General features: G+C 41.3%; 2 protein-coding genes across 2 annotated transcripts in view; one reads left to right on the forward strand and one right to left on the reverse strand.

Annotated features, from left to right (window-relative positions):
* LOC307022322 (heterogeneous nuclear ribonucleoprotein R) overlaps positions 1 to 13,607 on the forward strand; it is a 147,840-nt gene that overhangs the window by 100,342 nt on the left and 33,891 nt on the right. The gene's annotated exons all lie outside the window — the stretch shown is intronic.
* The window catches only part of celf3a (cugbp, Elav-like family member 3a), a 30,899-nt gene that overhangs the window by 12,166 nt on the left and 5,126 nt on the right, over positions 1 to 13,607 (reverse strand). The window contains 3 exon segments of the mRNA XM_079653536.1: positions 926 to 1,054; positions 2,852 to 2,900; positions 12,567 to 12,649. Coding sequence (XP_079509662.1) covers positions 926 to 1,054; positions 2,852 to 2,900; positions 12,567 to 12,649 — 261 coding nt within the window.

The raw sequence follows: 13,607 nt of genomic DNA on the forward strand, positions 1-13,607 counted from the left end.
GTGCTGAAGGCTTCATTCTCAGGGCTGGATACACATACAAACACAGAGTCAATATAGTGAAGAGTTCAAGTGTTGGTAAATAGTGGATGATAAAGCTTTTAAAAAACGATTTGAATCACTCTGGATAATTTGAATAAGATTTGTATACAAATATAAATTGTCCATAATATGTAGTAATGTCTTACTTTCACATAAGCCTATATTTTATCATATGTAGTAATGTCTTACTTTCACATAAGCCTATATTTTATCATATGTAGTAATGTCTTACTTTCACATAAGCCTATATTTTAACAGAGGCAAAGCAATCTTTAATATTTTCATAGCTATAATTGATTATTCTACATGTTAGTGTTTTATCACTTCATTTTCCCATACCCATTATTTGTGTTTTATGTTTGTTTTGATCGTTTACAGGGATTTTACAGTTTAAGACAAGTTAGAATAAAGACGTATTCAATGCCATTTCCGATTCACTTCAAGACAAGAGTAACAATAACAAAAATTGAAGTAAAAAATGTCAATTAGGGACACATTTGGCAGAATTTGTATTGTGCTATAAAACAGGACTTATTTTACTGTATTGTTTGTGTACTCCAAATGTTGACAAGAATCCGACACTAGAGCAGAAAATCCAAATGATGAGCGATGTCGGTTCTGCTATCCTGATATGCAGGAGGCCTTCGTTGAAATATATATAAAAAATTAAAAAAAAGTCAATAATATTAAGGCTTTAAATGTCAGTGTCAGAAAAAGGAATTCATAAAATACTATTATTTTATTTTTAAAGCATTTTCAAGATCTTGAAAGATAGATTAAATACATTTTTAATACATTTGAATACCAATTGAGTTTTTTTAAAGATTCTTTAGGAACTTTGTATTTTGTGTTTCTGCATGTCCACAACCCTCAGCCAGGAGGTTACCTTTGCTGGTGCCGTCCGGCCCGCGGAGCACCGTGCACTCCTCTATGCTGCCGAACGGCTCAAACATCTTCTTCACATCGGTGTCCGTCTGCTGCTTTCCCAGCATGCCCACAAACAGCTTCCTGTCTTCTAAGGGGAAGGAGATCGCAGAGATGGGAGGGAGAAAAGAGGAAAATGTGCGGATAATGTGAGTGTGGTTACAGAGGGCAGAAGTGGAAGCAGATGTGTTATGGGAGAGGTGAGGCAGGCAGTGAGAAAGGGAGAGGAGCCATGTCACCATGAATAATAAAGGACAACAGTGTGATAACAGCTACAAAGAGGGAGGGATCCACCTGCTATGCTTCTCAGCGCCACCAGGGCGCAGTCACATGAACATCACAAATAGCAAACAGCATCTGGCCATGACTCAAATGTTTGTCACCCGTGTGTTGTCAGAGAAGCTGCTCCGTCTGTGAAGGATCAGACCAGCCTTTCTGCACGTTTTTGCACATTTACTACAAATGACAGGCACGTTGCAGAGCACACAATCCTGAAAAGCATGCCTGGTTTTATAGGTCACAACCGTTCTTTTTCTCTAAAAGCATGTTGCCTTTTCTTTCCAATGAATATCAGCTGTCCTAAAGCTTGAGGCACAGAATCAGTCATGAGCATGTCGTGGTCTGTTGTTTTATTACATTATTACATGAGATTCTGGTTGAAAATGTAATTTGATTAGTAAAATGAGCCTGTATGGTGCGTCATTGTGCTGGTTTTGAGAGCTAGCTGCCTTGAAGCATTACATTTACAAGCTGTATTTAAAAAATAAATCATTTTTCAGTCATTTCTCTTGTAAAACATTGCCGACATGTAAGTCGAAAGCAACACAAATAAAACCGACCATTATGCTAACTGTGATGGATTACCTATAGGCCTACAGCTCAATTCAAGTATCTGCAAGCTCACTATCATACAATAGTGAAATTAAAGGGAACCAAAGTCATCTTAAAAGTATGTTTCTCAGAATAATAAACCACAAACAAAGGTGAATGTTGAATAGTGTTGTGTTCAATAGGCCTTTCACGCGGCAGGCATTTTGAATGGTCATACTAGGAAAAACTCAGGTGTTACTAATAACATTAACAATAGCTCTGTTCTATTCAATTAAACCAGTAAGCCTTGACAGTGTGACAGCATTGACAATACCAGGACCTTAAAAATGAGGCAAACATCATGCACTATATTATTTACACCTGTGCTTTGGAGTGCCTGCTGTGACCCATGTTTTCAAATTGATCGGTTTAGCTTGCTGAAACCAAAGCTGCCATGAAACAATGGTATGCTATTAAGTTGTTGTTTTAACTGAGAAACAAACATGTGAGGCTTTAAGCCTTTTGAAACAGTTCAAATGTATAACAGTGTGCTCACAAATGTTGAAATAGATTAGGAAATGAAATGTGATTAGGGGACTGATTGATTGGGGAAGAAGGACCTTCATTGTTTTTTATCAAGTCAGATGCAGCAGTGTCTCACACTTGTTGCAATTTAAACATGCAGCTTTGAAGCTGTTGAGATTGTGCACAGTGTGTAATGTATAAGTGTAGTTTGACCCCAACAAAATATTTATTTTAACAGGAAATTGAATCTGTGAGTGGATATTGAATTACAGCTTACAGGGATGATTAAAGTCTGCATATTCTCTACGCACGTTGTTGTTGTTGTTGTTGTAGTGCATATGCAATTGGTTGTTGGTAATAAAATCCTTGATCAACAACTGATATTGTCTTTTAATATGTTGTCACACTATTAAGAGCTCCTCTAAAAATCAATAAAGCTTACTTTTTGCCACAAACAAATGGTGGACTGAAGACTAAAAGTACTTATAATGATAGCCATTGTTTGTTGTGTACAGGGTAGGGGTGTTTCAGCAGGAGGACAGGTGTTTCTTACCCCCTCTGCTCTCGCTGTCTGCAGGCTTCACTTGGATTGGGCGGTTCATCTGTAAAGACAGAGGTCATGTGGCTCCGTCAGTTTTAATACAGGAAAAAGGTAGTGATTATTGACACAAGAAAACAGGAAGGCTAAATCAATGGAATGTATGTACCCAGAGAAACCTACTAAATAACGATGTGGCCACTACTGGCATGTAAAGTGCCAGATGACATCCATGGAACCCATGTAGAATAGCTATTTAATATGACGTGATGCGTGTATGTATACATGTTAGTGAATTTGAACAGAGCTCCAGCCTCCTGCGATCCCTCATTAATTTGTTTCCAGCTCTACTCCAGCAGCTGACGGCTGACACCAGTGTGTGATGTTACACTCACAGCGCGGAACAGTCTCTCTCTCTCTCAGAGTCTTTCTCAGAATCTGCTCTAATCCTGCCGTCTATCGTTCCCTCTCCCCCTATCACACAGAACCAGGAAAAGCACACACCCACGCAGGATTGGGGAAGTGATAAGATTAAGAACACTCGCCGGCTAATCTGGATTACAGGAAAACGCAGCATCAGAATAGCGAAAGACTCTTGAGCCTCACAGAGAGACAGAGATCGGGGTTAGAAATGAAAGAATAAAATGTGGGGAAAAAACAAAGAATGAAAGAATGACAACGAAAAAAAGGGGGACACACACGACGCAGGGGGGGATTAGGTGACCTTTTCATAATTCATCAAAAGACAAGCTGCTGAAATGCCATCTTGTTCTCTAAGTTATTCCACAATTATTATCCTTCCCTCTTTTTGGAATAGTGCGCTCATCAGTGCTTCAACGTATGAATGTATAGAACAGGGTGAAAATAGGTATTGAGTGAAATAAAGAAAAGAGCGAACAAGAGGGGGCCAAAGAGAGAAAGATGGGTGGGATTGAGAGGGATTGAGAGGAAGGGAAGGAGAATATGGTGGGGGATGTGTGTGGATGGGAGGAGGAGGAGGTGGGAGGGTGATGTCGGTGAGGAGTTGGGTGAGAGCAACTGAGTGACACTCTGTTAACTCTAGCTTAATGAAGGTCTTAATTATGGAGCTGGTGACATTTCAGCCGGTCACTGATTGATCCGCTGTGATCGGTCACCAGGAGACACTATTGATCCTCGCCACGGTCGCGCTCCGCCGCCGGGACCCGAATGCACAAACACCGGGACCGCCCCCGTCCCAAACACCGGGCTGAAATACCACCTGCTGCTGAGGCCCCTCCACCGAGAGCCTCCAATTGATCGCACCAATTAAGAGGATGATAGAGAACGAGGAGGAGCAAAGTCTCAAAAACCATCCTCCAATCATTCGAGTGACTGTGGGCGCCCGCTCCTCGTTTAGTTAATCGTCAATTTGATCAAATTGAGTTTAATTTGCACTCCAGATATCTTTCTGATATGGCCAACATGCTTAGAACTTTTCAATATCATTATAACAATATGACTTGTGTTATTATAAATAACATATGTTCTGTTCTCTCTTTTGCTGCCTATTGAAATACAGTTTGTAATATATCTTTAAGATTTACTGTAAAATATATATAACATATTCTTACTTTTCACTTGCATTGTTTGAACCTCTTTCTGTATTATTTAATCAGGCCAACTCTTGGCCACATTTATTGAAATAATTTGATCCTCTTCATTTAAAGCTGTGTTACATGTCTTATGGGAAAAATGTTGAACTGAGTGTATTTTTTAAATATAAAGCTTTTTCACAGGTTAACATGTACACCTTTACATTATGGAGAAATAAATAATATGACTATTTTTTTAAATGTGTAAAAAAAAACTATTGAATTTCAACTGGTGCATCTTTCTATCCTGCTAACACTAGCTATCAGAAACATAAAGTACATTATAATTTAGATAGCTGAAGTTTGAAAGTGCTGTAAATTGAAGTGCTGGTAAATTACAGAATAATAATTCTTTAGAGGAAAATCTTGAAGGCTGCTTACAGCTGAACGCTTGAAACTGAACTGTTGCTTTCAGAATGATGTGTAGGAGGAGGTCACTCTTTCAGTCTCGTTAAATAGGCTGGGAGGGCCAAGAGAATCAAATCCGGTTTCATTGACTTGACCTGAATTGTTTCTGTGGTGGCGACATGTGAATTTAACACCATACTTACCACCACCACCACGCCATGCCATGTGATTACAACACACCCTAGGAGTGTGAGTCATATGTACGAACAACATGGGATCACGTTATTCTCTGCTTTGGGCGCCATTACTCCACCATATCCCTACAGCACATATCTGTTTGCTGCTCACTTCAAAATCACACATACAGCTGCATTAAGGAATGATGCTAAGACCTGATGGCAGTCCTTAAATGTGATGTCTTTGATGGATAGCATGTTTAAATTATGTTGGTAGGAAATGCTGTGGCCCATATTGCAGTGCAGGAAGACAAACAGAGATAAGGAGAGGCGCAGCAGATGGCTCAGGAGATGGGAATTATAATCTACAAGAGGGAAAACAGTGAGAAGTGGAGGCCATCGAGGCTGAGCCACTCCAGATCGGCACGGCAACCAGGCCCCACTTCTCTGACGGAGACCGTACTCGCATGGCCATCGTCATGACAACCCCGGTGATCAGAAGAACCCTACATCAGGTAAACAAGGTTGTCCTGAATGACGTGCGGAGGGAGACCGGCAAAAAACAAATGAGGAGGACAAAGGGTGCTTCTAGGTCGAGAGATAGAGGGATTAGATGTGAGAGGGAGGGAGGGAGACAAGGAGGAGAGGAAAAATGAAAGACACGGAGGGAGCGCTCGAGCCTGTTGCATGTTGGCGCTGCCTCGAGAGCAGAGGCAGAAGCAGGGAGAAACATATCTGCCTTTAAGCCTAAACCACTAACGTACACTTTACAGTAATTTCCTCTCACTCTCCTCCTCCCCCTGTTGCTCCCCCCCTCCTTCCCTTTCTCTCTTAGGCTTGTTTACAAAAACGGTCCCACACTGTGCACAACAACACACAGGCAAAAACATGCCTGACCAACAATCAATTGTACCTGTCTGTTTTTGCTTTTTGATTTGCTTCTCCCCCTTGTGCTCCATCTAAACACACAGATATTATATACAATCATCCTCCGACTAAACACACATTCATTGCTCCCACACACACTCTCACACACACACACACACACACACACACACACACACACACACACACACACACACACACACACACACACACACGCTCTGTCTGCTCCTGTCGCTCACAGCAACATCTACACACATTAATCTTTTTTCGCTCTGTGATGCCGCAGGGGATTTTGCTAGGATTATGAGATATTAAATCCATAGATTATCCAATCAAATCACAGCTCGACCCCTTTGCCATTATGAATGATCCCCAATAACGTTCAGAGGCACCGGGGAGTGGCTCGCTCCCATGTAAATGCATCTGTGTTTTGTGTAGAGAGGACTGTTTACATTTGGAGTGAGTAAAGCATATTGATGATGATGTTTTTCTCTATTACGACCAGCGGAGCAGACGATAATCTCGTGCCTCTCAGCTCAACGCAGCTACCGTCGTTAAGTCTAAAGCACGCTCCTGTAAAAAGGGTGACACATTTTCTGTCGCCTGTTTTTCTCTTCAATTTTCTATCCATTCTGCTGAAAAGCCGCCAAGCTGAATGGTAAATATATCAGCAGAGACCATCTCCCCTGCTCTTTCAAGAAACATTTACAGCGGGGAGTTGGAGGGAGGGGGGGGGGGGGGGTGCACAAAGACAATTTTCCGTCTTTGCCTCCCCTCCGCTCCATCACACAGCGCTGGTCATTGCATCGTGCCGGTCGCCTAGCAACCTGGCATCCCTCGTCCCGGCCGTCTCCAGGCAACGAGACCTGCGACCGTAATCAACCTGCCACCTCCCTCCGCCCCTCCCCTCCCTGCTCCTCTCTGCTGCTTTTTTTCTTTCTCCCTCGCTACTCCATCCACCTCCTCATCGCAAATGCACTTATACGCTGGGACGCACTTATGAATTCACCCGAGGGAAAGGAGCGGGCACAGGTGGAGTTTGGTATATCAAAAGGCGGAAAAAAAGAAGGGAACACAAAAACGGACAACAAAGAGTTGTAGCAAAGCGAGAGAGGCAGGGGTAAAAATAAAAATGAAAATCTGAGTCTGTTAATGTGTCCACTCGCAGATGCACACACAGATGTGCACACAAGGTAAGCAGAGAGAAAGTCTACCTTCTCTTAAATACAGCCTGGCACTAAATCAATCAAACACAAAGAGACTGACAGCACAACGCTTGTACAGTTCAATAATATTTAATCAATGATCCAGTCTTCAGTATCAAAGCTGCTCCCCGGCGCTGTCTCCTCTCCTTCTACGGGCTTCACTAGTGTGTCCAGCATCAGGGCAAAGCTGACAGCTCTGGAAGCTGACATTTAGCTTTATATTTCGTCAGACAGCCAACAAAAAAACATTAAAAGGAGAGACTGAATATCAAAGAGTACATTTCTAAAAACACCAAAGTTGCCCCTCAATTGTTTTGTCTCTTCTGACTGTTAAATATTCATGTCAAGTGTTGTTTGACTCGAATCAGTGGAGCAGGAGGGGAAAAGAACGGAATCACGGCGGACAGATTTCTGTGTGTGTGTGTGTGTGGAGGGGGGGAGTGTGTGCATGTGTTTGTGTACAGATAGGGTCCATGTCCTACTTTTTTATTTCGGGCATGGTTTACACTGTAACTCCGCCGTAGTCCAGCGTATATGTAGTTCAAAGAGCCTAATGAGTTTTGTGACATCAGACACTTCTGTGTGTGTTTGCCTACCACACATGCACACACACACTCCAACCCCCCAAAACACACTATTTCTCAGTAACAGATGTCTGTATTTAAGCTGATAAACACGCTGTCTCAATGCACCTCCAACCCCCTCCACGCTTACTGCCACCCACTGTTCATTATCTCAAACTTTCATTCATCTCTTCCTCCCCTCCCCCCACCCTCTCTTATTGTCCCCCCCACCCATCCCTCCCTCCTTGGTTTATCCAATTTCTCTCTAATTCACACCCATTTACCACCTCTATAAATCCAATCTGCATTCATCATTAAAGTTGCCCCAGAGTGACGTACAGAGGACGGGCCCTTTTTTTGTTGTCAGTCAGCGCCGCCTGTCCTGCATCGTGCCCCCCCGTGCATTGATATGCATGCATATGTAAATGATTGGACGCATGAATGCACACTTAACTCCAGATAGATTCATCACGTGAACACATTTGCTCCGAGGCACACTAATTGCTATCATCATCATCACGTCCGTAACTCACTGACATCAGGACAGAGCTACATATGGAGGCAGTGCTTTATCTGCTTGTTGTCAGATACATGAAGTAACATGCTCGTGTTCACATCATCACAGCATGTTTAAGGTCCTTAGTGAACCTTAGTGCGTCTACTTTGTGGTTGTTTGCCTAGTCACACATTAAATGTCATTTATCTGAAAAGAAAGAATGAATAAACGATTACGATTGTATAAGAGACATAACCATGCAACTGTTCATGCCAGAGAACGTTTGCTCACATTAAGGGCACAGCGTTGTGGCACTACAACTTCCCATCTCATATCCTGCGTACAAAGCCTGGGCTATATTTAGCATATGCATTTATTTCAGACTATTGATAAAACCCCTCTGTCTGCTCCGTCTGAGTCCTTATGGCTGAGTAAATGTCAGGCTTAGTCAGATGTTCCACTCAAAGAGGGCTCTTTCCTCTCGTACGGGCAGCTTAAACACAGAAGGCCTTGCAGCTCAGGTTTTTTACACACACACACACACACACACACACACACACACACACACACACACACACACACACACACACACACACACACACACACACACACACACACACACACACACACACACACACACACACACACACACACACACACACACACACACACACACACACACACACACAGCAGATAATGAATGAAGAAACCTGAGAGCAGCCTATAATAAACCCAACAACTTCCATCCATCCATATCTTTTCGGATGTGTACTCTCCATGGAAACAAATGCACACAAAAGCAAACAGACATTTACACACAGCCGCGCACAAAAGCACACGCACCCTTCATTAAACCGTGTTAGTGCGAACACCTGCCCTCCCTTCCCCCGCTGAACATGCAAATACACACCAAACAGCTACTTTCTCACTTGGGCACAGTCGCACTATTAAATACTTATTGCGTTTAAAATTTAACGGGGAGGCATTGTCGCAAATATTAATTCAATTGGTGTTGATGAAGGGCAACATATTGTGTATTGCAACACAGTCTCACGGCATTTCTTGTTATAGTCACAAAATTAATCTATTGATTCGTGTTCACCAACAGGATTTCCCCAATTTTTTCGTGTCACACAGAACGATTTTAAAAGCAATGTAAATAATAACGAATTAGAAGGAAAAAGAGATTTTAAAAAATACAGATTTCAGTATTCTGACACAGAACGATTTTAGAAGCAATGTATTTCTATTGGTAGTATGTTTCGTGCATGCACCAAATAAGGGTTAGGGTTAGGCTTAGGGTAAGATATTGAGTAAGAAAATGTTTTTATGAACCACACTGCAAAAATCGTCTTGGTGAACACGAATCAATAGATTAAATTAATTTCGTGACTATAACACGAAATGCCGTGAGACTGGGTTATCTACTGAAGCAGATATAAGATTTAGGGCTGCAACTGACGGATCAAAGGAGAATTTGGGGAAAGATGCTAATTTGCTTTCTTGCCCTGAGTTGGATTGGAAGATGGTTACCTCTACCACTAAATATAATGCTGCAGCCTGTTAGCTTAGCTAAACACAAAGACTGGAAACAGGGGGGACAGCTAGCCTGGCTCTTAGACAAACAAGATGTTCTGAAAAGATAAATATGTTTAAATATGAGCGTGTTCATTATGAAGCTGTTGAGGTTCTGGTCGGAGTATTTTGCAAAGCTTCCTGTTAACAGTCTTTATGCTAAGCTAGGTTAGCATGCCGCTCGCTGAATATTCAGACAGACAGAGCAGTTACATTATTTTAATCTTTAAGAAATCAAATAAGTAATAATATTAATAATTCATAAGTGTTTTACTTTTTGTCAAACCGACTGATTATTATCTCAATTTATGATTTTGCTATCTTAAAATTGTTATCAGTCCAAAAAACGAAATATTTTAAATGTAGGCCTACTATCATAGCAGAAAAAAAAGAAGACATTAACTTCAAAAAAACTGAAACCAATAAAAAATGCTTAACTTGAACACTTATTACTGAGTCATCTTTGTTTAATGCCCTTTAATGGCAATAAGCTGAATGATTTAAGTTATTGATTTGATTTATATTTTGAAATGTACAAAAGTTGCTGTGTAAAATGGCTTTTTTTTAATCTGATATAATGGGATGTTATTGTCTCTATGAGCTCTCGACAGCTGACGCAGGGATAAGACGTTACAACAGAGGGGACAAGAGTACAAGATGTCCAAGTAGGATTCAACGTGAGTACCTTCGTCCTCCATGTCCGCCCTTCCCCTCTGAGTGAATCTGTTTTATTGCTCCCCATTTTTTTTCTCTCCCTTTTCCAACTCCACTATTCCCTCACTTTCTTTCTTCGCTTTCAGCTGAATGTGCTTTTGACACTCTTCCTCCCCCTCCCACTTAGGGACGGACTCTCTCACCTGAAATTAAACACAAGGCCAGGTGCCACTCCGAAACAACCATCTGCTCGCCCTGCCTGACTTCCTTCTTTCTTTTTCTTTCTTCCTTCCCATTGTTCACAGAGAGAAAGAAAATCAGTAAAACAGTAAGGATTATATAAAAAAATAAAATAAAAAAAAAAAGCCTTAAGAATGACCCGAGTTTCCCGAGAGGAGAAATGTGCCGAGTGTTAATGACATCTTTCAGCTTTCTCTTTTATTCAGGTGTGCTTTTTATTCCAGCGTTCTCCCCTCAGTAATAATTGCTTTCATGTTATTTCTTTTGTATCGCTCTGACCACGAGATGCCAAAGTTAATTATTCTTCGCCAGTGCAGGTGCAATTAGATGACAATTACACCACAGCTGGTAGTGAGTCGTTCTTGTGCATGTGGGAGTGTGTGGAGCTAATAATATGGTTTTGGTCTTTTTCTTCTCTCCCTCTTTTGGCATCGGAGGGGGGAGGGCAGGGAAGGATTGAGAGAGCACAGGAGGGTTTAGCTTGTTCCACACGGCTTAGAGGTAAGAGGTTGTGAGGAGGAGAGCCGCAGGGTGGAAACACAGGGGGGACAGGGCTTTAACTGCGAGACATTGGCCCTCGCTGATCCCCTGTGAGAGGTCAGGAAGGTCACGCTACTGTCACGCTAACAATAGGATCTCTTTTGTTGCCACCCCAATACCAGCCTTCTCCTTCAAACTGATTCAGTGTCCCCCAAAAAAAACCTGCCTGCCATTAAAACAATGTTCTGCTAAGATAATCAATAAGTCAATTTTCGTTCCTGAGTAATCGTTAACTTATCACGGAAAAATGTGGACTATCATTTTAACTGGCATCTCAAAATATGAGGGTCGGTGTTTTATTTTTACTTTAGGGATGATCGATTAATTGTGTTTGTTAGTTATAATGATTTGTTTCCAGCAAACAGCCTAAAACTCATACATAATAAGTTAAGCATCACATGTGAAATAAAAAAGGCAGCTCACACTGGCATTTTTGCTTTAAAGATACTCAAATGATTAATCAAAAACAGTTGCAGATACATTTTCCTGTGACTAACCAATCTTTCCTTTCTTTATCTGGTTCCATGTGAATATTTGCTGTTTTCCTTTGTCTGCTATGATATTAAATTAATCATCTTTGGGACTGTTCTTAGGTCAAAAACAAACAACTTGACCACATTACCAAACAGAATGAATAATTAATTGGTACTGAAAATAATCTTAAAATGCACCCCTACACTGTTCACCTGCTTCTTTCCTCAAAAGACTATGGTCATGATCTGTAATTGGGGTATGGAAAAAAAAAAAAAGAAGTGAATAATTTCAACAAAAATAACCAAAAGGAAACAGGGGGGAAGCCTTGTTAGTAAAAGAGGAAGCAGCAGCGAGTCTGGGAGCACACTGTCTCAGTAATTCCTTGCCTTGTCGCCTTGTCTCTCATATAGTCGGTTATTATAGAGACGTGGCTGTCATGTCATATTTAGCTCTGGAAATGTCATTTGGCAGCACACCTGCTGCCTGGCTATGCTAATATAGCTAGGTTTAACTTTGATTAGAATTCAGAGGGAGAGATGGACAGAAATAAGTCAGTGGGGGAGGGGGAGAAGGGGGAGAGAGAAAGACGGAGACACAGAAAGGAAGAGAAACATCAGAGAGAATAAGAGCTGGCAAAGTCACTTCAGCAGCGAGCCTGTCTCTTTCGACCCGTGACATGTTGCGAGATGACTCATGCCTCAACTGGATGGATATGTCTGGATGCATCACATATGAAACATAAGAGAGAGAGCAGCCTCTGACCTTTATTGGAGCATATCAGCTAAAGGGGGAAGTCAGGCTTGCATGTCAAACTCGATTAATTTTCTCGTGTCACTGTGGGTCCGTCTGTGTCTGTGTAGTGCGCTCAGATAGCCTAGCATGCCAGTTGTTCTGATTCCCTTTGTTTATAGAAATATAAATATATTTAAACACAATGTGAGGATCTCAAAAAGATACTCACCCCGGGTAGTGTCTTCTGCTCGTGCAGTGCATTCTGGGCTTTGAGGGCGGACTCACGTGCACAATATGTCAGGAAGGCACATCCTGGAAACAAAGACAAAGTGTAAGAAGATCAGAGAGAATAATCCATGTATTTTTTATGTCAGATTCATATGCTATATATATCTAGATTAGGCAGTGCAATGTTATTGTAAGTTAAATCTGAATTGGCCATTCGCCCTGAATGCCTGCAGGCACAAACATGCTGCTGCAGTTTATTGTCCTATTATTAATCTGCCAGTTGATATGTGCTTTGGATTTATTTTAACTACAGTTCTAGGTCAACATGTGTTTTCGGAAGAAAATCCTCCTTCCTTAAATGAGGCCATCATTATTAAAGATGCATTTAAAGTTGCATGAAACTACATTTAAATAACAACGAACATATACATTTTGTAAAGTAGCTCTCACAGTAGCACTGGAGATCTATGGGATTATTAAATAATAATACCTGGAGACTATTCAGACAAGAGCAGTCCTAATGGTTATTTAATATCATGCTGGTGAGGCCAAATGTATGCAGTACCACATAATAGAGAAAGGCCTTCATTAACCTTTAGGGCTCAGACAAATCATGAATATGTAAATGAATGCAGAATAGGTGTTATAGGTGTAAGAAGGCTCATAGCACCTGGCCTATACGTCTCCCAAATGGCTGATGGTTTATGTGGATTTATAAAGGCCTTTGTTTTCTGCACTCAGATTTGCATTAGAAACGACAGTAAGGATCATTGTTCAGCGTAGATCACTTTGACCAGCTTCAGCCCATCTGTCACGTAAGATTTTGAGTGTGTTGAGGCTCTACTTGTTCACCATGTGACGTGCAGTAGCAGTAGTGGTGACACTCTCTCAAACAGATAACCTGATATCACCATGTGAGGCTCATTATGCACCGACAAAATACTTTTATTAAGATTGATCTTACACCACTTGCTTCATAAGAATTTAAAGAAAGAAGATGGAGAGCACTGTGCAACATTTTTTATTTAACCGTCTAAAATAA

This window comes from Notothenia rossii (assembly GCF_949606895.1).
Source record: "Notothenia rossii genome assembly, chromosome: 10".
NCBI lineage: Eukaryota > Metazoa > Chordata > Actinopteri > Perciformes > Nototheniidae > Notothenia > Notothenia rossii.